The 25,673-nt window shown below is 43.9% G+C and overlaps 1 protein-coding gene across 3 annotated transcripts in view; it reads right to left on the bottom strand.

Moving 5' to 3' along the window:
- Nucleotides 1-25,673, bottom strand: part of PITPNC1 (phosphatidylinositol transfer protein cytoplasmic 1) — a 379,107-nt gene that overhangs the window by 29,886 nt on the left and 323,548 nt on the right. For all 3 annotated transcript variants that reach the window (XM_033960571.1, XM_033960570.1, XM_033960569.1), the window contains exon 6: nt 9,036-9,131. In XM_033960571.1, coding sequence (XP_033816462.1) covers nt 9,036-9,131 — 96 coding nt within the window. The remainder of the gene's footprint in view (nt 1-9,035; nt 9,132-25,673) is intronic.

The following is a 25,673-nucleotide window of genomic DNA, read 5'->3' as shown; positions in this document are numbered from 1 at the left end:
GAGAGTCGGGGCAGGCAGGCAATCAGGGCAGCGTCGGGGCACGCAGGCAGATCGGGGAAGCAGGAGATCGGGGCCGACAGGGCTGAGAGCAGGGCGGCAGAAGGCAGTCGGAAAGGGCTTCAGCGACTGTTCCTCAGCAGTCGCTTTTTGGGTTGATCGGTCAGCACAGTCGAATCGGCAAATTTGTTTAGTGAAATCGCGTCCCTGCCTACTTTGCATGCAGCTCCCCTCATTTGCATGCGCGGATCGGAATCTGATCGCAAAACAGGTTAGTGAATGCTGCAGGAGGGAAATCGGGTCGCAAGGGGCTCGCAAACCGATCGGTACACGCTCGGTTTGCTTAGTGAATCTAGCCCAAGCCGATTACATGCTCTGATGTCTGACGCTGAAAAACATTAAAAAATAAGACATGACACCTTACAGATAATTTGGGCTTGAGCCAGAAGCCAGTGGTGCTAGATCAACAACGTTGAAACGATCATAATTTCTAGATTTAAAAATCAACCTAGCTGCTGTATTTTTCTATAATTTGATTGCTGTTCCAGAACAGACTGAGTTACAATAGTCCATCTGGAACGAATCAGCAACTGCAGTTTGTCATCCCCTCTACTGAAAAGTGAAGAACTCCTGTCAAAATACCGGAGGCATTCAAAAGACATTTTAATGCTCGGGCAGCGCTCCAGATGTTTCTCTGAGGCAATTTCAATCCACTCAAAACCAGCAACTTGTTCTCTTATTAATCACCTTTATATGTATAAAAATAAACAAAAATAAAATAAAGACAACTATGTTGAAGTAAGAAAAGATGTCAACGGGCCCCAAACCAAATTTAAAAAATTGCTAGGCCCCAACACATCGGCGTTCATCTTTTTATATTTGTAACCTAAACATAAACTGGGCCACCAAAAAGGAAAGTTGAGGCGGTCGCAATTTTTCCAATTTTGTTTATTTTTATACATATCCAGGACGGGGTGGGGGTAGGGATATCTTTTTGGTTTATTTCTTGATTAAACTGTTGGATGGGAGGGGGAGAGGGATATTTCTTTTCTGCATTGTTATTGATGGAATTTAAGGGCTCCTTTTACGAAGCCGCGTTAGCGGTTTAACGCACGCTCCTCCTAAACTTACTTGCTCCACTTCATCACTGACGCTGAAACCGTGGATTGAAGACAAAGTTTTATTTTATTTTTCTTTCCAGCTTATGATTTATCTTTAATCTTATCTATTGTTTTGCCTTTTGTCTTTGTTTTGTTCTATTTCTATCATTTAAATTTCTCCAGAATTCTACTGTTCAACGGCTCCCCCTTCTGCTTCTATTCCTTTCTCTCCTCTCTTCTACCTTCCAAAGTATTTAGATCAATGCTGTCTTGTTAAAATGTTTATTTTATTTTTATTTTTCCTCTAACTCTACTTTTCACTTCTCTATTACCCTCCAGGTACTTTAGTTAGATTATGAGCCTTCGGGACAGTAAGGGAATTTTTCAAGTACCTTTCTTATTTCTAATCTTAATGTATATTTTCTGTAAACCGCTTAGAACCTAACGGATGTAGCGGTATATAAGAAATAAATTACATTACATTACAGTAATAGCGCGCGCTACATTGCCAGCCGCGTTAGCCGCTACTGCCTCCTCTTGAGCAGGCGGTAATTTTTCGGCTAGCGCAGGGGTTAGCGCGCGCTAAAAAGGTACGTGCAATAAAGCCGCTAACGCAGCTTCGTAAAAGCAGCCCTGAGTGCTTACGTTGATTATTAATGTCTGTATAATTTCTGGCACTTTGTATTAGTTTTAAAAAATGAAAAAAGATTAAAAAAAAAAAAAAAATCACCTTTAATGTGATTACACTTCTCCCTTGTTATTCGTGGGGGATAGGGGCAGAGCTGGACCGCGAATGGCAAAAAAACGCGAATATCCGGCTCTGACCCACCCCCGCCTCCCTTCCGCCTTCCCCTGGCATCCCGGCCTTACCTGGTGGTCTAGGTGGTCTAGCTGGTCTCTCGAGAGACTACGGGAACTCCCCACAGCCATTTCCTAATGGCTATCTGCACGGGGCAGGAGCGTAGGAAGATTGCTCCTGCCCCAAAAACCAGCTAGACCACCAGGTAAGGCCAGGATGCCGGGGGGAAGACAAAAATATGGGTTTTTTTTTCCCTCCCCCCCAAAAAAAAATCGCGATTATGTGAAATCGCCAGTAGGGAAACCGCAAATGGGGAGGGGGAAGTGTACTAAAATCTTTGCAGTTCACATACAAAACTCCGAACCTTCTTCACGCACAAGCAGGGAAACCAAAAATACAGCTTTGCATGCTGCTTGATCTATTATGCAGTAGGATCAATGCTGGAGAATTGGTAATGATCCTAAATTTAGCCTTGCAATCCTCTCAGCTATACCGTTAACGGCCTACAGTGAGGTTCCAAGCCTGGAGCTGTAACTCTGGTCGGAATGGTAATGCAATCCTGACTGCTTTTTTTTTCCCCTCCAGCTCCTGCAGTAAACGATGGAACCGTAGGGACCCTAGAAATCGGAACCAGAGGCTTATTTTTGAAACAGAACCCATGCACTGGAAATTGTTCCTCTGCTACTGACCATGCGCTGACATCATAAATCAGACACTTCGGAGATTTATAAAGCAGAAGGAAACAAGACTAGGAAAATCTTATTACGAATTCGTAAGCGCCCAAAAGACTTTAAAATATCCTCTTCCCCATCCTCCCTTCACTCAGTTTTGCCATCTCCTAATCATTTGCATATATGAATGATAATTAGGGAGATTAATAGTTGTCACTTCACTATTGTATATTTTTTCACTTATATTATATTAAAAGCTCCACAAAAGAGCCAGGCTTATTATCATATGGCGTAAATAGACACACAGCTACTATGGGCTCTTTTTACTAAGGTGCGCTAGCGTTTTTAGCGCATGCAGCAGATTAGCGCACGCTAACCCCACGCTACGTGGCTAGAACTAACGCCAGCTCAATGTTAGCGTTAGTGTCTAGCGCGTGCGGCATTGTAGGGCGCGTTAAAGCCCTAACGCAGCTTAGTAATAGGAGGCCTATGTATCAAATGTCATGCAGCGGTGAGCTCCTATGTGCATGGTCTGTGGGCGTGTTTAACCATGCAGGGTTTCTGGAGGGAGGTGGCTACCTTTTTGGGTACAACTCTGAACACCGCTGTCTCTCTCTCGGCGCCTGGTATGTTGTTCTGTCATTTTAGGTTCAAACAATTTTTACTGATGCAAACAACATCAAATACAACATAAGGGCACCCCAAAGTGCACAGTACAATAATGCATTGAATAAAATCATATAAGAAGCATGTATAAATAAAACGTAACAGCAAACTGCAAGGGAGAGTAGGGTATAGAGACACCCCCAGGCCCTGGACTCTTATAAACCCAGAGAATGCCATTCAACCCCCTCCCCCACCAAACCCCACTATTCTATACATGACTATGTGTTCTAACCTTTCAGTACCCCCCACCTCCCCTCCCCAAGCCCCCCTTCCCCTCCCCTCCCAATGGTACTCTCTACCCTACCTCACCAGGACACACCATTGCAATCTCAGTCCGACTAACTGAGAGACCGCACTACGACCTTTGGGATGTAAGGCTTGGAGATATGGCTCCCAGATATTCAAAAAAAACAATATCTTTCTCTTCCTAGCCCCTCCAGCATCTCTCGCCTCCCAGATGGCCAACTGACGCAACTGGTTCCTCCAATGCCAAAACTATTCTGCCATTTTACTTTGTTAAATATGCATCCAACTGGGGAACGATTGTTTTTGAGCAAGTGTTACGTAGTAGGGAAGAAACCGTATTATGAACCACTGGCGGTCTGATCAACCTCCCTCTGGGTGGTATTGGAGGAATAAGCTGCCTACTCTGCTACGGTGGGAGGCGAGAGCGGTAGCGATGTAAAACTTTCCTTCAAGTGTGGACTCCTTATTTGAGTGTCCTGACTCCGAAAGGCAGCAGACTGGGCTGAATAATCTATGACTTGATGATTTCTGGAATGTTTTACCTGGGTTGCCTACCGTATCTCTGTGGGATGGGAGGGGGGGGGGGCCGAAGGGGGGGGATGGAATGGGTATGGTTCTTGTTACAGAATTTATTGTCTTGGTTGGATGTTGTCTTTTTCTTTGATTGCAATAAAAAATGTTTAAATTAACACCCCCCCCCCACATCAAAAGCACCCTAGCAAAACTGACCTCACCTAACGACAGATAATGGGGGTGTTTTACTAAGGCGCACTAGCCAATTTAGCGCACAATAAAAATGAGCGCACGCTAACGTGTCCATTATATTCTATGGACACGGTAAATCGGCTAGTACGCCTTAGTAATAGATCCCCCCAATGTGACTTTGTCTCAAAGAGGTTGACATTCCAAGTTATCTAGCTCAGTGTGTTTCCCAACCCCGTCCTGGAGGACCACCCAGACAGTTGGGTTTTTGGAATGACCCTAATGAATATGCATGAGAGAGACTGGCATATAATGGAGGTGACAAGCATTCAAATCTGCTTCCTGCATATTCATTAGGGCTGTCCTGAAAACCTGACTGGCTGCTGGTTCTAATCTAATCTAATCTAATCCTTAGGATTGTATACCGCATCATCTCCACGTTCGTAGAGTTCAACGCGGTTTACAGTAGGAGAAATAGGAAGGAACTACAACAGAGGGTTAGAGGTAGAAGTGGGAAGAAAATTTAGAGGACTTGGGATGCCAAGATATAAGAGTTTCCTTGATTCCTAAGTTGGAGGGAGACTTACATTTTTGGAGAAAAGCCAGGTTTTCAGATGTTTGCGGAAAGCTTGGAGAGAGCTCAAGCTCTCCGGGACAGGGCTGGGAATCACTGACCTAGCTAGAAGACTTCTTAATTTTATCCTACAAGAGGAAACCTTTTCCCCCCGCCAAGGGCCTCAGCAGGCGAGGTTTCAAGTAATATTGGCCACTCGTGGCTCCAAGAGCTGGAATAGTTCACACTCCGTTTGGAAGAGGCTCAGCAACTGGATAGCATGTTTTAGAATTAGATCGCGGCACAATGTTTTCCAGTGCGGGATTCCAGAGATGTCAAGGTTCTGGCTTTCTTCCCTACAACCTTTATTTTTTTGACTGGTCACATCCCTTTAAAATATTTATTAGGGTGAAATTGTATCTTGGCCGTGGAAAGCCTTGGCTAAGCCCTCTGTCGTTAGATTGCAGGTTTACTCAGTCTTGCCAGTGGCCAGATGGCTAAAGCAGGCAGAAGGGCAGAGGCGAGGCCTGGGGGAAGGAAAGGCACAGGGGGGTCTGGGAGAGCTACATGACCTTGGCTTAATTTTGTTTTCAGATGGACTGCATGTATCTTAATATACTGTACAGTACAACCGACGGGCTTTGCTAGAAGCAGAATGTAACAAATTCAATTGATTGTGTGTTCCCTTTAAGAACTAAAAATAACTGTCAGCTTGTTGGACCCTTGAAAATTTGGTGTGGGCAGGTGCTAAATGTGAGGATGTAATCATAGCAGCTTCTTCCCTTCAAAAGGCGAAGGAGGACTTAAAGTCAAAAATAGTGGAGTATGTCCTTGGTCCATTAGATTACATAAAAGAGGTTCTTAAAGGGAAACACACAATCAATTGAATTTGTTACATTCTGCTTCTAGCAAAGCCCGTCGGTTGTACTGTACAGTATGTTAAGATACATGCAGTCCATCTGAAAACAAAATTAAGCCAAGGTCATGTAGCTCTCCCAGACCCCCCTGTGCCTTTCCTTCCCCCAGGCCTCGCCTCTGCCCTTCTGCCTGCTTTAGCCATCTGGCCACTGGCAAGACTGAGTAAACCTGCAATCTCCCGTTGTCCCCAAAGAGCTCAGAATAGGTTACAGGTTAAACATATATAATTAAACTTGTCAGATTTGTACTTCTTTTTGTTTAAAATCAATAAAAAATTTTTGAACACAAAAAAAAAACAAAAAACATATATAATTTCAGTACATTACAATGCAAGTTTTCATCCTAGTTGGCACATATTAGGTGCCACAGACTGGTTCAGTTACCAATACAGGTATACAATTCTTTGTAGTCCATGAATCAAGGGCAGGGGGGTCAGATGAAGAGGTCGGTTTTTATTGCTCTTCTGAAGTTGAAGAGACCTTCAAGAGATCTGATCTGGGATGGCAGACGATTCCAGTGGCTTGGTATGACGTGGGAGTTAGGACCATTCTTTGGCAGTTTGTGGTTGAAGGGCACGACCAGGAGGCGTTTTGAGGCGCATTTCGTCCTGGGAGCGGAGGGACCAGTTTGGCACTTATGGAGGAAGTTTAGCCATCACATAGCCCGGTGCCATGTCGTGCAAGGATTTGAACGCTAGCATCAGGCTCTCGAAGACACAACGTTTGGCTACAGGCAGCCAGCGAGCCGACGCTAGAGTCTGGGAGACGGGGTCATGGGCACAGAGGTTTTTTAGAAGCCCGATTGGCTGCAACAGCAGATTATACGGAAGACTGCATGAATAAATAGTGAACAATATTTAAAAAAATCAGAATGAATAATAGTTTGCTTCCCTGAAGCAGCCAGAGTGGCGAAATATAATGTTATGTCATAAGCTTTATAAATAATAATATTAATAACTTTATTTTTTGTATACCGCAATACCACAAACAGTTCAGAGCGGTTTAAAATGTAGGTTCATAGACAACGGCGCGAAAGACAAAAGCGCGCGCCGACAATTGAGCGCAGCGTGTGCCGCCGCGCCGCTCTAAATTACAGTTTTTAGGGGCTCCGACGGGGGGTTTTGTTGGGGAACCCCCCCAGTTTACTTAATAGACATCGCGCCGGCGTTATGGGGGGTTTGGAGGGTTGTAACCCTCCACATGTTACTGTAAACTGAACTTTTTCCCTAAAAACAGGGAAAAAGTGAAGTTTTCAGTAAAATGTGGGGGGTTACAACCCACCACACCCCCCACAACGCGGCGCGATGTCTATTAAGTAAAGTGTGGGGGGGGTTCCCCCCACGCCCCCCCGTCGGAGTGCTAAAAACAGTAATTTAGAGCGGTGCGGCGGCGCGCGCTGCGCTCAATTGTCTGGGCGCGCCTTTGTCCCGGCGCGCTTTTGACCTGACACCTACAATGTAAAAGAGACTGTACATACACAGCGAAGATACAATGCAAGGGAATGTACATATTTAGCATGGGTATTTATACAGCAAAGATACAATGCAGATTTACAATGCAAGTGCCTGTACATTTACAGCGGAGATATTTATTCAGTGAAAATACAGTGCGAGCGACTTAAGAACAAGATATGATGCAAGACACTGTATAATGCGGTTGAAGTGGATTGGTTGGACTCTGCAATATATTAAGATAAGTACATTGTATGATATTTTATATGCTAGAGATAGGACCTATGAGGAGGTATTGAATCCAGAATGCTACATGACGGGATTATTCATACGATCTGATGGTCTTAAAAAATAAATAAACAAATAAAAAATTATTGAAAATTATTGACTACAACCCCTTTTGAGAGTTCCGTACCGAAAGCGTGCGGGATATTGGCATGCTGACAATTCCCACGTAGGACTTCAGCATGCTGTGTTCAAGTGTCCCTGTTACCGCTGTGAGTGGGGGGTCTGGGGGGGGGAGACTGCCCCCCCAGTAAACTGACAAGTGTTTACGCTCACGTAGGGGGTGTGTGGGGAAGGAGGGAACCCCCCCATTACACTGTAAATTGCCGTTTTACTTCGGTTTTTGGGTAATCGGCAGTTTTAAGTGTAGTGGGGGGATTCCCCCCCACACCCCCAAACATGAGCACGAACACTTGTCAGTTTAGTGGGGGGTTTCCCTCACACACCCCCTCTGAGTGCTAACAGGAACACTTTTAACGTGGTGCGCAGAAGTCCTGTGTGGGATTGTTGGCGTGGCAAAGTCCCACGCGGTTTTGACGCATCACCCTTTTAAAAGCTAATAGTCTGGAGCTAGTGGCTATAGCCAGATGGATCGATTTTGCTACAGTAATATAAAATGAAGATAATCACAGATATAACATACAGATAATGGAAACACTTCATCAGCATTTCTTAGATTAAGAAGTTATTTTAAGGTGCAAGCTCGAGGCTTCCAGGCCTTCCCCTCCTATTTCAGCAGCATTTAAAGATTACATCTTTAAAACACTGCCTGATCTAATTAAACATATCGCCACTGCCCAATTAAAGTGGTACCTTGGATTACGAGCATAATCCGTTCCAGGAGCATACTCGTAATCCAAAATGCTCGTTTATCAAAGCAAGTTTCCCCATAGGAAATAATGAAACTCGCTTTGATGCGTTCCCCCCCCCCCGAGAACCGGCATTGCTCCCCTCGAAGACCCCCCCCTGCGATCAGGCCCCCCCCTTGCGATACGGCACCCCCCTGCCTCGAACCGGCAACCCCCCCGCCACGATCCGACCCCCCCGCCATGATTGGGCACCCCCCGACACGATCCGACATCCCCCCCGACACAATTGGGCACCCTCCCTGACACAATTGGGCCCCCCCCGCCGCTTCTTACCCTCATCTGGGCTCTTGAAGATCTGCCTACTCTTCTGCTGGGCCTTGAACATCTGAGCATGCTCAAGGCCTGCGAGTTCACGTTCTGAACTCACAGGCCTTGAGCATGCTCAGATGCTCAAGGCCCAGCAGAAGAGTAGGCAGATCTTCAAGAGCCTAGATGAGGGTAAGAAGGGGGGGGCCCAATTGTGTCGGGGGGATGTCGTATCGTGGCGGGGGGGTCGTATCGTGGCGGGGGGTGCCCGATCGTGGCGGGGGGGTCGGATCGTGGCGGGGGCGGGGGGGTGCCAGCTCGAGGCAGGGGATGCTGGATTGAGGGGGGGGGGGAATGCTCGTAAATCGAGCCATGCTCGGTTTCCGAGGCACCGAATTTGCAAATGTTTTGCTCGTCTTGCAAAACACTCGCAAACCGGTGCAGTCGTAAACCGAGGTACCACTGAATTTGGATTGCTTCCTTTAAGCAGCTGTTAATTTTGGCAGAAAAGCATGTTGCTCCCTGCCACTTACCTCCGACTCTTTATAATAACGTTCAGGAATTTCATCACAGGCGATATCGATAAAGCATACTTCTCTTTCCAGATCTTTGGCCTCATTGTCAAAAATCTGCAGAACATAAAAATTGAAACACTCGCAGTGTTAGACGCAAGAACCTTCTCAGAGCTTTCCAGTGAAGCATCAACTCAGGCAGATACATTTCACGCTTATATCAAGTGGTCTTAGTTTCCAGAGAGGCATTTCAGAACACTGGTGGGGGTCTCACCTTTCTGAAAAGCTTTCTGCTTCTAAGCACCAGTTGCAAACAGAGAGGAGTGAGCAAGCTGCCGTCCTGATCTTAAGTCTCAATAGATAACAGTCCAGAACCAAGATTCCAAGTTTATTTTTTCATTTGATATACCGTCTATCAAAGATTATCTAGATGGTTTACAGTAAGTAAGATACGAGTAAAAACATGAAGTATAAAATCAAATAATAAAAAACAGACAATTAAAATTTGCTATAATAAGGGGGTTACAGGACAGGTAGAACTAACTAGACAGGAAGGAAAGAACATTAGGGAGCAAAAAAATACATCAAGATAAAAAAAATTCAAATGAGAGGGGTGGGGTGGAGATTTAAAATTTAACCTGATGTGTATGTGTGTGTATATATATATATATATATATATATATATACTAGCTGATTACCCGGCGTTGCCCGGATATTTATTTATCTCAAAATGTCCAACCCCCTACATGTCCCACCCCACTATGTCCCACATGTCCCACCCCCCACGTTACCCCCCCCCACATGTCCCATATGCCCCACCCCCATGTCCCAACCCCCCTACCCTCCACATGTCCCAAAGGAATGTCCCTCTCTATGGGGCTGAACTTAGACTTAAACGGCATCGGGAGTGTCGGTATTCATCTCTGCGAGCCCGAAAACTATGGGTTGGACATTAATATCTGTCGCTTTTGATAATTTTAACATATCACCCTCTTCCCACCCCCACAGTATTTTACCCCGTCCCACCTGCACAATATTTTTCCCCAGATAGTAAGTCATATGTGTACCAAGTTTGGTTGAAATCTCTCCATGCGTTTCAGAGTTATGCTGAGTATTCATCTGTGAGCCCAAAAACACTATGGGGTAGATACTAAAAACTGTCATTTTCAATCATTTTTACATATCCCCCCTTCCCACCCCCACAGTGTTTGTCCTCAGATAGTAAGTAATGTGTATGTCAAGTTTGGTTGAAATCTGTCCATGCATTGAAGAGTTATGCTGGAACATACATACATACACACACACATATATTCAAACTATAATGTGAAATATTTGACAAAATGAATACAATACAACTAACGCAAATCGTGATTATAAACAACATATTTAGTTTCACCTCCAGGAGCAAGAACATTTAAATTATTGGGTGAACCCACCCTTGAGCAAGAAACATAGAGTTGTGGGCCGCGAGACCCCCAGAACATATCACCCCAGGTAGTGAGGGATCTGCATACCAAGTTTCGTTCAAATCGGTTAAGCCGTTTTTGAATTACTGTGAGAATGGCAGCTTTTTACATTTTTTCCATTGACATGAATGGGTGAAATCTGATTTTATGTTTGTAGCTCCGCCCACGTGTGCAAGTGGGCCGCGAGACCCCCAGAACATATCACCCCAGGTAGTGAGGGATCTGCATACCAAGTTTCGTTCAAATCGGTCAAGCCGTTTTTGCATGATCGCGGCACATACACACATACATACCTCCAATTTTATATATATAGATATATATATAAATGTGACCATTTTAGTAATCTGAAGTTCAAATGTCAAAGAAGAATGCAGACTGCTAATGAATTAATGTTTACTCATCTTTCCAGTCCAATCCCACAAATTCTAAATAGTACTTGCAAGAGTCTCTGCTACTAATCAAATTCTATTTAGGTTTAATTTACTTTTAAACAAAGCACCCAGTTAGCCATTTCAGTCAAAGCCAAATTCAAATTAGTAACAAAACTTACTTGGTCACTCAATACATGGCCATGCAATCAAATATCATCAGCCTACATCAGAACCCCAGAGGACATGGGAGAGGGAGAAAACCATTCGGAAATGCTGACAGTTCCTGAAATTGATGGCTTTCTCTACAGTCACAAGGTTGTACAAACCTACAATCAGCCCTTTATCATAACCTGAAGATATTTTATTTAGGAAAAGACCCGATTCTACCTTGTTTTTCTTCTCTGCCTTTCTTTTTAATTTTTGTTTTATAAACTACTTTGAAGAGGTGATATATACAGTAAGTGCAATAACTAATTGATTATCTAACCCCCTCTTTTACAAAGCCCAGTCGTGTGGGCCGATGCGGTAAATGCTCCGATGCTCATAAGGAATGAATGGAGGTCGGAGTATTTGCCATGTAGCTTTATAAAAGAGGCCCTAACTAATGTCACAATACTTGCCATCAGGTCAGGATTATTTATTCACACCGGGGATATGATATACTTTTTCTTATTTTCTTTTTTTTTTGGGGGGGGAGGAGGGGACTTCTTCTGGAGGAGAACTAGACTGTGGTTCATAAGAAAACCTAAAATCTGAGTGCAATACTGATATTCTGGTCTTGCTTCACTAGGGATTGGGAAGGGGAGAAAAGTCTTACAGTGCAATTCTATAAATAGCATGTCAGTTTAGCTGCTCCAATGCTGTGCACTTAACATTAATTAAAGAGTGGCATCTTGGTACCAAGATTCAATTGTGGAATATCAGCATAAGTCAGCACTGGCATGCCCATGCTTAAGAATGTCCTCCTACACCATGCCAATGGTAGGTGTAAGTTGGGGTGGTTTAGCTCTCTGAGGATCAAAATAAATTCAAATGATGACTTGTTTAGATCTTTAATGATCATTAAGAGTTTAAGACACTGGAAGTTTTGAAGCTGAATTGAGTATGTAGGTGTGCCAAGTGACGCATGCCAGCTGATACGCAGCATTATTTAATTGGCGAAAAGCTTTGCTGACCGATTAAATAGCACTTAACCAGTTACAAGATTTATTAACTGCCTTTCCATGAAGAGATTCACCCAAAGTAGCAATCAGCTAGCGGCTCTGCACGGGCAGGAGCGAACAAAAGTTGCTCCTGCCGTGGTTTTCTGGACCACCATGGATTCTAAAAGTATGGGAAGGAGACAGGAGGGAGGCAAAAATTCTTAGAATCGGCTGGGATAGGAGACAGGAGGGATCTCTGCTGTCTCAGTCCACCACTGGACCACCAAGGATTTAAAAAGGTACACCAGGGAGGAGGAGGGAGGTAAAACTTATTAGAGTCGGCCGGGACAGGAGATGGAAGGGATCCCTCCTGTTCCGGCCCACCGCTGGACTACTAGGTCTTAGGGCTCCTTTTACTAAGGTGTGTTAGTGTTTTTAGCGCATGCACAAGATTAGCACACGCTAATTGAAAAATTACCGCCTGCTTAAAAGGAGGCGGTAACGGCTAGCGCACGCGGCATTTTAGCACGCGCTATTCCGCGCGTTAAGGCCCTAACGCACCTTTGTAAAAGGAGCCCTTAATAACCAATTCTTATCTGGTGCCAAGGCTACTGTTAAAGAAGTGTTACCACTTCCCTATCCAAAAGTTCCAACATCGTTGAAATATTAAGGTGCTGTTGATCATTTTCCTTTCCTTAACTTGTTCTTCCTTTTTAATAGGTAGTGAGGGGTGGCAGTAATTCCTCTGAAATTTCTAACACTTCCATCATATAACATTTCAACATTTCTCTAGGAGTTACTGTCTTGCAACTCTGGGAAAATTAATCAATCTGAGATTGTTATTTCGAGAGTTTTCTAAAGACTCCAATTTTCTTCTCAGACCATATCACAGAAGCGTACATCAACTCACACTTGCTACCAGTCCAAGAAAGAATACTATTTAAATTCTACTGCATGTTATTTAAAACCCTATATGGAGACAGCCCATCCTACCTGAACAACCACCTCGTCCAAGCAACCTCAATCAGAAATACGCACTCCCAATTCATACCCCCCTCGATCAAAGAAGTAAAACGGAAAAAACTACACGATGGCCTCCTGGCCACTCAAGCCGCAAAACTAGATAACCAGATCTCTAACCTACTGATAACCAACCCAGACTACAGGATATTCAGAAAAGAATTAAAAACCATACTCTTCAAGAAATTCCTGAAAACAACTCTAGAAAGGACAAATGTTCTTCCATTGTGCAACCTGATAAAAAAACCCAAAAACCTAACAAATGATCTTCCTTAGTTCCCATGTCTTCCTAAATTTCGACCTACTCCTCTCCACTTTTTACCTTTCAAATACTGATAAATGTTCTACTCCTTACAACTCTTGAAATGACAAATGATCTACTCTTTTCAACGTTAGTAATGACAAATGTTCTTGCATTGTAACCCCCCTTTCATAAATCTTTTGTAATCCGCCTTGAACCGCAAGGTAATGACGGAATAGAAATCTCTAATGTAATGTAATATTATCTCTCACTAATGTGTCTATAGTTTGTTTAGAAACTTTTGTATGTTGAGAAACATTCAGCATTGAATTTTTTAATTCTTGTAATTCAGCTTTAAAGTTCTTAATATCCATTTCTTGAGTATTTACTTTATGTTCCAGCTGAACTAGCTGGGGCTTAATTGATTTAGCTAGATCTGCAATGAGATCCCATATAGCCTCAAGAGTTACCTCTTGGGGTTTCTCAGGTAAAGCGGAAAGTTTTGTGTTAACAGCATTTCCACCAACCGGTATCTCCTCCTGAATAGCGGGTTCTCCTGTTCACGGTCTGTCCGCGAAGTTGGCAAATCCCCAGTCTCCACAGGACTCCCCTGCAAATGCAGGGAGTCCAACTCCATGCTCCCCTCCGTGGTTTCAATGGCCTCTGGAGAGAATTGCACACCGTCTTCCGAAGGCTCCTCTGTCTGCAGGGAGCTAGTGACCTGAGGAGGAGGAGGAGGTGCTGTGGCATCAGGGCTTAAGATGGTCTCCAAGCCCAGGGAGACCGCTTCTGTCTCGCCACGGAGCGTCTCCAGCGAGCATGCCAAAGCCCCAGCGATATCCTGTATTTGACGCAGCAGGTCCTCAATGTTGCTGAGGTTGGAAGGGCCAGGATGCCGCGAAGCTCCAGTGGCACTATGGCCCCTCCGTTTTGGCATTCGTAGAGGTAAATGTTATCTTTAAAGGAAGCAGGCAAATATTTGACGAGCGTTCCTGAGATGATCCGCTCAGCTAAGAGATCCGTCGGCCATTTTGGATCCGGAAAACCCCCCCAGTAAGGCTATTCTTATGTTCAAGTGAGGAAACCACTAAAAACACATTTATTCTCACTGTAATCCAGGACTTAACTCTATATTGTCTGATCCTTGATGTTACTGTTATGAATCCTTATTAATCTTATGTAAGCTGCAATGATTCCTAGCAGACAATTGAGGGGTATAGGAAGTAATATGCTAGGGTACGGTATTTTCTAATGAATTTTTGATTATTTGGCACATATTCTGATTGTTGGTTCGACTGATCTTTAGGCTGAAAAAATGGGAACACATAAGCCCCTACAATCAAAGACTCCATTGGCTGCCCCTAGAGGCGCGAATCCTGTTTAAGCTTGCTTGTCTATGTTATAAATCAATATTTGGTCTGGCTTCCACTTACCTGGTTTCCAACTTCAATCTGGCAAATTATCTTAGGCCCACACGAAGAATTCATCTGTTCACCTATCCGACAATGAAAGCCTGCCACTACAAAAGATTCTTGGACAGAACTCTTGCCTTCCAGGCAGGCAAATGGAACGACTGGCTTAGTAACGTTTTCGCGCGCTCTTCATCCTACTTCAATTTTAGAAAACTATTAAAAACAAGTCTGTTCAAGCGATTTGTTAACTAAGAATATACTCAACACTTCTTATTCAATCCTGTAACCCTATGAACCTTTTAGCTTTCATATTCTTTATTATGTAAGATTGTATTGCTGACTTTGATTGTAACCTCTTCGCTGATTGTCCAGCACCTCTTGCTGTAAACCGCCTCGAACTTATATGGCTTTGGCGGTATATAAGAATAAAATTATTATTATTATTAACTTTGGTAATGGATACAATACATTTATTTTAACGAAATTAAACCAGTGTTGGTTTTTTCTCTCTCAGCTTTTTTTAAATTTAAAATTCATATTTGATTTTTTTAAGAAATTATGTTCTGTTGCAATTGACATTTGCGTTTGGTTTTATCTAATTGTATTTGAATGTATTTTGTAATGTAAATGTTTTGTTTGATTGACTGACTCTTGAAGAAGGTACTTTTTGGCACTAAAACGCTAACAGCATTGAGTCGTGTGTACTAGTCATTAAAAAAAGATTCCATTCGGAAACATCTCATCTAGTCCCACTGGTTTTACTTCTGTTTTCCAGGCTCAGCACCAACCGCAGGAGATAGTCTAACTCCTCTGATGAGAATTTCGGGCCCTTTGTTTTTACTTACCTACGACTTCAAGCAGAGAATGACACAGGGGCAAATTTTTTCCCCCGTCCCTGCAGGAATTCAATTTCCCTGTCCCTGCACGTTTTGTCCCTGCCCCATTCCTGAAAGCCTCGAACACGTATGATTTTAAAGTGTTTAAGGCTTGTGCAGACGAGGACGGAGCTTGCAGGAATGGGGCGGGGGCAGGGACAGGAAAAGAACTCGCCAAGATAGGGAAAATGAGTTCCCGCAGAGACAGGGAAAAATTTGTCCCTGTGTCATTCTCTACTTGGGAGAACAGTATAGAAAATTTAATAAATAAATAGTGTGAAAAGTTTCAGCCTCTGATAACCAGAGCAGGTATTGTGACGTCATAATGCCTCATTCCACCAATAAGAGCCAACCTCATCAGTGATGTCACAATGGCTGGATTGTCCTACACTGGGCTCACTTTTACTACATTTTGATTTCTAGAGTGGTGCAGTGTAGAGAATGACATGGGGACAAATTTGTCCCCACAGGAACTCAAGTACTCTGTCCCGTCCCCATGAGTTTTGTCTCTGTCCCTGCCCCACACAAGCCTCGACCACTTATGATTTAAAGTGTTTGAGGCTTGTGCAGATGAGGACAGAGCTTGCAGGAATGGGGCAGGGACAGGAAAGAACTCGCCAGGACGGGAAAATGAGTTCACGCGGGGACAGGGAAAAATTTGCCCCCGTGTCATACTCTAGCTACAAGTTGCTGTTGCTTTTCAATTCATCTCCTGTAAGTGATCACTTTCACAATGTAACTGTTGCAGTGTGCCTCATAACTCAAGGTTGAAGGGTGGCAACCTTCCAGGCTGAAATTGATCCTTCTTTGAAGCCAGGGCAATTCCTAATACGTGACATAAAGAAGCAGTATTGAACAGCGCATAGAAAATTGATAAATGTGATCTCTTTCCTTGTGGCTTTGAATGTCCTCGGACGTTGAGCTTTCTGGCACTTCTCCCCACGATTTGCTAGTGTTTTCCTTTCCCACTGAACCTGAGCAGGCATTGAATATGTTATTCAGCATATGACAGTGACACATTCAGTGCTAATCGGGTTCTGATTTGCTTGAATGGAACCATTCTTTACGATGTTCCACTGCTGAAAGCAGTTTCTCTTCCCTTCTTTGGGACTTTACATCTCTGCCAACACACAGCTCCCTTGGCACGGATGGGCATATGGCGTATTGTACCATGCTGTCAAATTTCAAGAGCTGAAAGCCGATGCTGCAGTCCAAAAATACGAGGTGTTTTTGACAACGGAAGCACAGTTTTCCAATTCTAATCGTTACATAGGCCAAGTAATTTTGCAGGGTAAGGGAATATTTAAGAATATAAGAGCAGGATTTCTGATGGATGAAATTAAAGAAGTGAAGGAGACCTAGAAATGCCACGGATTCCTGAAGCCCAGCCATGTCTCAGCCACTGATATAACCTTTGTATTTCCAATACAGTGGTGCCTCGCATAACGAACGCCTCGCACAGCGAACGCTGCACACAACGAACTTCATGTCTTGATTCACACAACGAACTTCGTTTCACACAACGAAGTCGCCCGAGCTGCCGATGTATTGCATCCTTCCGCGCAGGCACTGCAGGCAGTCGTTAGTCACTGCGCTTAACTGCCCTCTTTCACAGCCCTTCGCCTGGATCCCTGTGCAGTGGCGGACCGTCGGCTCGCCTCCTTTTATGGAGGGGCCCGGCGCCTACTGCTGATGCGTTGGGGGGGGGGGGGCGGAGCTACTCTCGCCGCTTCCCCGATGCTAGAAAAAAAAAAAAAATGAAAAGTTAAGTCCCAGTTTTTGCCGCTGAGACTCTGCCCTCTCTCACTGTATACAGTCGTCCTTTTAAGATAAACTCAATATTTTTTATATATCATGGCTTCTAAAAAAAGCAGGAAGGTGATTTCTGTTGAAATGAAACGGGAAATAATTAGAAGGAGTGAATGGGGGGTAAAACAGTGTGACCTCGTCAAAGAGTTTGGCCTCAGCAAGACCACCATTTTCACCATTTTGACAAATTTATCTTTTTTTATGTCATCTTAGCATATTTTATGCTGCAGAACGAATTATTTTTTTTAACATGTATTGTTATGGGAAAACGCGTTTCACATAACGAACTTTTCGCATAACAAACTTGCTCCTGGAACGAATTAAGTTCGTTGTGTGAGGCACCACTGTATATGACTTAAAATCCACTCGTTTTCAATGACTAGAACTTTTCAACTGCTTTGATATTCATTGCCGACGATCTTTGAATCTGTATTTGTGTCCATCGCATGGATTTATGTGGGGCAGACTTGCTGGTACTAAAGTTCTGGAAATATTTACATTGTACTCTGTGACATGAGGGTTCATAGTCAAAAGCACGCACCGACAAAGGCACACCGACAACCCAGCACAGTCAACTGAGCGCAAGGCGGAAGCGCGCCGAAGTAAAATAGTATTTTAAGTGGCTCTGACGGGTGGTGTTGGTGGGGAACCCCCCCCCCCACTTTACTTAACAGAGATCGTGCCGGTGTTGTGGGGGGTTGTAACCCCCCTCATTTACTGGAAACTTAACTTTTTCCCTGTTTTTTAGGGAAAAAGTGAAGTTTTCAGTATAATGTGGGGGTTACGACCCCCCAAATCCCCCCCCAATGCTGGCACAATCTTTGTTAAGTAAAGTGGGGGGGGGGTTTCCCCCTCACACCCCCCATCGGAGCACCTAACATCAGGTCCTAACATGGACTACAAGTTAAGAAAGACAGTTTGAGTTAGGATTACCAGACCCTAGTCTGAGTAAACATATGTGACTTTCTATTACAGCACTTACCATCCTCCATCTTAACCTATCATGCCCCTTAGATGCAGTGGTAGAGAAGTGTATACTACTTTGGGGGGTGGTTCAAGGTAATTTTGGACAGACTAGAGGACATACAGGTCTTTATTGACCATCATTTATGATCAGTGGCTTAGCGAGGGGGAGAGGTACCTGGGGCGGAGCATCCCCCATCCACTCCTTCCCCCCCCGCTTCTGCTGCACGCGTGCCCCTTCCCTTCCCCCATCCCTCTTTAACATTTCCAGCGTTAGCAGCAACCCCAAGTGATGTCACTTCCTAGGTGTGGGTCCAGGAAGTGACATCAGAAGAGGAGCTGACACAGGCGCGAACATCAGCTTGGGGTTGCTGCTCGCTCCGGGAACGTTAGAGGTATAGGGGAAGGGGGGCGCATGTGCATTTGGGGGGGGCAGGGAGTAGAGAGGAGGATGGGTGCCAGCACCCCCCACCAAGATGGCGCCCGGGGCAGACCACCCCCCTGCCCCCCCTTACTACATCACTGTTTACAATATTAATATGTTGGACCTAATTATTCCGGTTTTTATGATGTCTGTAATGAGTAGGCATGATGCAAACTTGCATATACTGGAGACCCAGCATATGCAGATTTATTTCATGAATATTCACTGCAGCTATTCAGAATAATCCGACCAGTCATGTGCATCTCCAGCACAGGGCTGAGAGCCGCTAATGTAATCCCAAAAGGGAGCGATATAGAAATCCTTTCTATTTGGCACTGAAATAAACAAGGAATCATTCGCTGTTTCCAGCTGTTCCTGTTTTTGCACAATGGTGAAGGAACCTATCTGACTCGCCAATTGCTCCTGCTACAATATGGACAACATTTCATAAACGAGTCCCATCAAACTAATGTAATTGTTTTCTGATCTTCCCATGTGGATACTGTCTCAATTTTTAAAACTTTCTCTTTAAGAACAGTGCTGGGAGAAGTGGAATATACATTACCGAAAACCCTCTGCCTGACAGATGACCTCCCTTTTCATATCCTAGCATTTATCTGATAGCGAGTATATTTCACGGTAAAAGGCTAGAACATTCTCTGAAAGACCTTGTAGATAATAACAAGGATAGAGATGGTAGGAAGATGTTATTCTAGTCAGAAGCACTCTTACACAAGCGGGATGGAAGCATATGGGCTCGTGCTGCCTTCAGTAGAGAAGAGGTGTTTAGGAGGATGGGGTGGTGGCTGTTTTCTTGATACTGAGGATTTGGGTGTTATGAGATTATGAGGGAGAGCAGTTTTGGTGATGCACGCATGCTTTTTCAGTTTGTTTTCAGAATTTTCTGATATGTCCCCAAATTTTATGTCAACAAAAGAAACTGACCCTGTTCACTCCACAAAAGGCACATACAAGAGAACAAAAAATTGTGGAGAGTCAATGTCCAAGATGATGGCTTTATTGAAACAAACACATAACCCACATAAATACATCTAGGGCCGGAACCTCTAGAAACATTTGGACCCTACACTGTCCGTGTTTCAACACAATTGTGTTCTTCAGGGGTCCCTACTGGTCCTAAAAGTAACCTTGTGGATTAAAGCGAAGGTTTTTTATGTAAAACCGACACACTCAAATTGACAGCCTGGGAGCTTGTAGCACGACTGTCAGTTTGAATGCGTCAGTTTTATGTAAAAAACCTTCGCTTTAATCTACAAGGTTACTTTTAGGACCAGTAGGGACCCCTGAAGAAGACAACTGTGTCGAAACACGGACCGTGGAGAGTCCATATGTTTCTAGAGGTTCTGGCCCTAGATGTATTTATGTGGATTAAGTGTTTGTTTCAATAAACTAAACTAAACTAAACCTTAAGTTTATATACCGTATCATCTTCACGGATGTGGAGCTCGGCACGGTTTACAAGAACTTAAAATATAGGAAGAGAAGGGGGGGAAAAAAAAGGTTTACATGAACTTATAAATAGAAGAGAAGAGTAAGGGGATAGAATTACATTTTAGTGAAAAGCCAGGTTTTCAGTTGCTTGCGGAATAATTGGAGGGAGCCCAGGTTCCGCAGCGGGGTAATAAGTTCATTCCAAAGACCTGTGATTCTGAAGAGAAGGGATTTTCCCAGTTTGCCTGCATAGCGAATACCATGTAGAGAGGGGAAGGATAGTTTATACCTTTGGGCGGGTCTGGTAGAGTCAGGACTCGAGGAGTTATAAGATAGTGGGATTAAGGGAGGAAGGATGCCGTGAAGGATCTTAAAAGCCAGGCAGGAGCATTTGAAATGGATTCTGGAAATCACTGGGAGCCAGTGAAGTTTGGCAAGGAGTGGGGAGACATGGTCAGACTTGCGTTTTGCAAAGATCAACTTGGCTGCAGTATTCTGGATTAGCCATCATCTTGGACATCGATTCTCCACAATTTTTTGTTCTCCCAAATTTTATGTGCAATTAGTCTTCTGTGTTTTTACAGTTCTTGCCTCTTATTGTAAACCGCACTGAACCGTGAGGTACTGCGGCATATAAATTTATTATAATTCTTCATTTCACGCATTTGTTTTAATAAAATGGTTTTTGACACGTGCAGATTGATGACCTATGCGTTAATTCCTAGCATAAGTTGATTGGGTGCAAAGTAACCCCTCACCCCACCCTTTTACGAAGCAGCGTTAGGCTTTTTTTTATCACCGGTCGCAGCGGTATTAGCGCCGACTCTCCTAAAATTCCTACGAGTGCTGGAGCTAATACCGCTGTAGCCAGTGATTAAAAAAAAAAAGCCTAACGTGACTTTGTAAAAGTGGAGGGGGTGGGGGTAATTTTTTTTAAGCAGCAGCTCTAAGAAATCAAATGCATGCTACCCTAAAGGGTATGTTATTAGAGGTGCCCAGCCTGAACATTTTTGTTTAGAATCATTTTGTATTTCATTTACGATAATTTTTTATTTTTTTCCTATTTTTCATTACAGGAGCAATATTAAGAGTGCACGCTTTTTTTTTTTTAGTTCAAAGAGTTTTATTGATTTTATATATGAGAAGAAATACAAAGCCAACAATATGGGTGTTCTAACAAGGAACACAGAATAACAATAGCATTAACAAATGTGAAGTGCATCCACAGTGAAAGAGTAATCACAAATGAATAAATGCATAAAAAGGAAAAAGATGAGAACTCCTTCCCAATAGCGGTCATATGCACACGTTAGTCACACAAGTGTACAATGATTCATACAAACGTTCACTGCTGGGAAAGAGTACGCCCTTTTTGCACACAGGGCAAGATTCAGTAAATAGCACCCAAAGTTAGGCACCACGGTGACTGTTGCCCACAGTATTCTGCAAAGTGCATGCTGCGACCTTTATCGACTAGCTTAGAAACATAGAACATGACGGCAGAAAAGGGCCGATGGCCCATCAAGTCTGCCCACTCAAGAACCCTCCCTCCAACTAGTCTGCCCGCTCAAGGACCCTTCTTCCCTGGAGCATCTATCGATTGAGCATAACTCCGTAGTACTCCCACCTGTTTGTCCCATCGACTGTTGAAGTCGAGCACGTTACTGGCCTTGACGACCTGGCGGGGAAGATCATTCCATCGATCAATCACCCGTTCGGTGAAGAAGTATTTCCTGGTGTCACCATGAAATCTTCCCCCCTTAAGTTTTAGTGGATGCCCTCTTGTCGCTGTGGGACCCTTTAGAAAAAAGATTTCCTCCTCCACTTTAGAAACATAGAAAGATGACGGCAGAAAAGGGCTACAGCCCATCAAGTCTGCCCACTCTACTGGCCCACCTCATTAAGTCTGAGCGCTAATGACCCAGTTCCTTAACTCGACCCTCGTAGGGATCCCACGTGAATGTCCCACTTATTCTTAAAGTCGAGCACGCTGGTGGCCTTGATCACCTGCACCGGAAGTTTGTTCTGTGAAGAAATACTTCCTGGTGTCGCCACTAAATTTCCCTCCTTTGAGTTTGAGCGGGTGCCCCCTTGTGACCGAGGATCCCTTGGGAAAGAATATGTCGTTTTCCACCTCGATGTGACATTACATGATGTATTTAAATGTTTCTATCATGTCCCCCCTTTCTCTGCGCTCCTCGAGAGAATATAAGCGCAGTCTGATCAGGCGTTCTTCATATGGGATGTCTTTAAATCCTGAGACCATCCTAGAGGCCATTCTCTGTATCGACTCCACTCTCTTCACATATTTTTGATAATGTGGTCTCCAAAATTGGACACAGTACTCCAGGTGAGGTCTCATCATGGATCTGTATAACAGTGGTAAAGCTCCTTCTGATGCAACCCAGCATTTGTCTGGCTTTCGCTGAAGCTTTTATCCACCTGATTAGCAGCTTTCGTATCTTCCCGGATGAGAACTCCCAAGTCCCTTTTTGCAGTAGTTCTTGTTAAGTTTTCGCTGTTTAAGGTGTATGTTTTGCGTGGATTTCCACTCCCAAGGTGCATCACTTTACATTTCTTGGTTCTTTGGTTCTTGGTTCTTTGGTTCTTTGAAAGAACACAATTTCAACTTATAGTACAATCTCTAATACTGGGTATATTGGACTACTGCAACATCCTCTTCCTTCCTTGCCCTGCAACTACGATTAGACAACTCCAAACAATCCAAAATACAGCTTTGAGACTCATCTACTCATTGAAAAAACATGACCACATTACGGATGCCTTCATCAACTCACATTGGCTTCCAATCCAAGAAAGAATCCAATTCAAATTCTACTGCATATTATTTAAAACCCTACACGGAGACAGCCCATCATACTTGAACAATCGCCTCATCCAAGCACCCACTACCAGACACAGAAAAACGCACTCCCCATTCATACCCCCCCCAATCAAGGAAGTAAAAAGAACAAGACTACACGACGGCCTACTAGCCACTCAAGCCGCAAGACTGGACAACCAAATCTCCAACCTTCTGATGACCACCCCAGACTATAGGACATTCAGAAAGGAAATAAAGACCACACTTTTCAAGAAATTCCTGAAGCAGCAATAACATCACGACCTCTTAGTAACACTAAAACTGACGCTCGATCTACCCATTACTGCACTAATTAATAACAAAAGAACCTCCACTTTGACCACCTATCAACTCTACTACAAACCACCTCACCCTCAACAACCCGCTAAATGTCTATAAGATCTACAACCTACTTCTCTAGCTAATCATTGTAACTCTGTTTTTAAATTAACCTTTTGTAATCCGCCTTGAACCGCAAGGTAATGGCGGAATAGAAATCCCTAATGTAATGTAATGTAATGTATTAAAGTTTAGTTGCCAATTGCTGGACCATTTTTCCAATACAAGCAGGTCTTGCTCCATAGTGTTGGCCATTTCGCACCTAATTTTGCATGCGAGCACTTGCACCTGCCAAGGAACTGCCATTACAGAATACTAATCTCAGTCCACAATCTCAAGCCTAACTAACCCCCTCTTTAACAAAGGTACGCTAAACGCCAATGCGTGCATGCTATCTTATGGATGCGTTAGCAGTTAGCGCACATGCTGATTTAGCGCGCACTAAATCCGTGCTAAAACACTTAGCACACCTTTGTAAAAGAGGAACTAAAGTGCCTGCACTTCTACCAGCCAAAGACTGGCGTAAATAGTCACACCTACCTACTGGCATTTTAGGCACATAAATGCAAGTATTCTATATGACTGTGCCTAAATGACCCACCCAAGCCTCTCCTATGGCCACACCCCTTAGGAGATGCACACTATAGAAATCAGGTGCACTGGTTATAGAATAGAGGCGTTGACTAGTTACATACGTAACTCCTAATTAGCACCAATAAGCGGTTGTTAAGGCCAGCTTCTAATAGTGGGATCTCTTAGGGAGAGGAAGAAATAGTGCATGCTGTGGATGGGCCATTTGGCTTTATCTACCATCATGTTGCTATGTTTCTATAACTATAAAGCTCTATGACCTCACAATGCAGCTGTAAAAAGCCTTAGCCAATAGGGAGAGGAGGAGATAGTGGATGCTGTGGATGGGCCATTTGGCCTTTATCTGCCATCATGTTGCTATGTTTCTATAACTATAAAGCTCTATGACCTCACAATGCAGCTGTAAAGAGCCTTAGCCAATAGGGAGAGGAGATGCAAATGTTAAGAGCTTTAGCCAATAGGAGAGGAGGAGATAGTGGATGCTGCAGATGGGCCATTTGGCCTTTATCTGCCATCATGTTGCTATGTTTCTATAACTATAAAGCTCTATGACCTCACAATGCAGCTGTAAAGAGCCTTAGCCAATAGGGAGAGGAGATGCAAATGTTAAGAGCTTTAGCCAATAGGAGAGGAGGAGATAGTGGATGCTGCAGATGGGCCATTTGGCCTTTATCTGCCATCATGTTGCTATGTTTCTATAACTATAAAGCTCTATGACCTCACAATGCAGCTGTAAAGAGCCTTAACCAATAGGGAGAGGAGGTGATAGTGATGCTGCAGATGGGCAGACCGGATGGGCCATTTGGCCTTTATCTGCCTTCATGTTTCTATAACCATAAGGCTCTATGACATCACAATAATAGCAAGAACATTAAATGTTAACCCATAAGCTTTTGAAAGAGAATAAACACATTAGCCTCTCAAACACATTGGACTGGACTGCATTCTGTACATGGTGCCCAAATTTAGGTACTGAAAAAAAATGAGTGAAAACTGCTGTTCTATAAATGGCAGGCAAATTTGGACACTGTTTATAGGATAGTGCTTAGGATCAGGATCCGTGCATGAAAACTTATACCAAATGAAACTTGCACTTCAATTAGACGCAGATCTGTCATATATATCTGCGTGTTGTTTCTAGGAATGCCCCTGATGCACCCTTACCCCTTCCATGGCAATACTCCCATGTCCGGGGCAGTACTTGGAGAGCCCCCCCAGGAAAGAGACTTGGGAGTACTGGTCGACAAGCCGATGAAGCCGTCCGCGAAATGCGTGGCAGCAGCGAAAAGGGCGAACAGAATGCTAGGAATGATTAAGAAGGGGATCATGAACAGATTGAAGAAAGTGATCATGCTGCTGTACCGGGCCATGGTACGCCCTCACCTGGAATACTGCGTCCAGCATTGGTCGCCGTACATGAAGAAGGGCACGGTACTACTCAAAAGGGTCCAGAGAAGAGCGATTAAAATGGTTAAGGGGCTGGAGGAGTTGCCGTACAGTGAGATTGGAGAAACTGGGCCTCTTCTCCCTTGAAAAGGGGAGACTGAGAGGAGACATGATCGAAACATTCAAGATACTGAAGAGAATAGACTTAGTAGATAAAGTCAGGTTGTTCACCCTCTCCAAGGTAGGGAGAACGAGAGGGCACTCTCTAAAGTTGAAAGGGGATAGATTCCGTACAAACGTAAGGA

This window comes from Geotrypetes seraphini, chromosome 10 (genome assembly GCF_902459505.1).
Source record: "Geotrypetes seraphini chromosome 10, aGeoSer1.1, whole genome shotgun sequence".
In the NCBI taxonomy this organism is placed as follows: Eukaryota; Metazoa; Chordata; class Amphibia; order Gymnophiona; family Dermophiidae; genus Geotrypetes; species Geotrypetes seraphini.
Note: the sequence above shows the minus strand (reverse complement) of the source record. Positions and strands in the feature narration are given on the sequence as shown.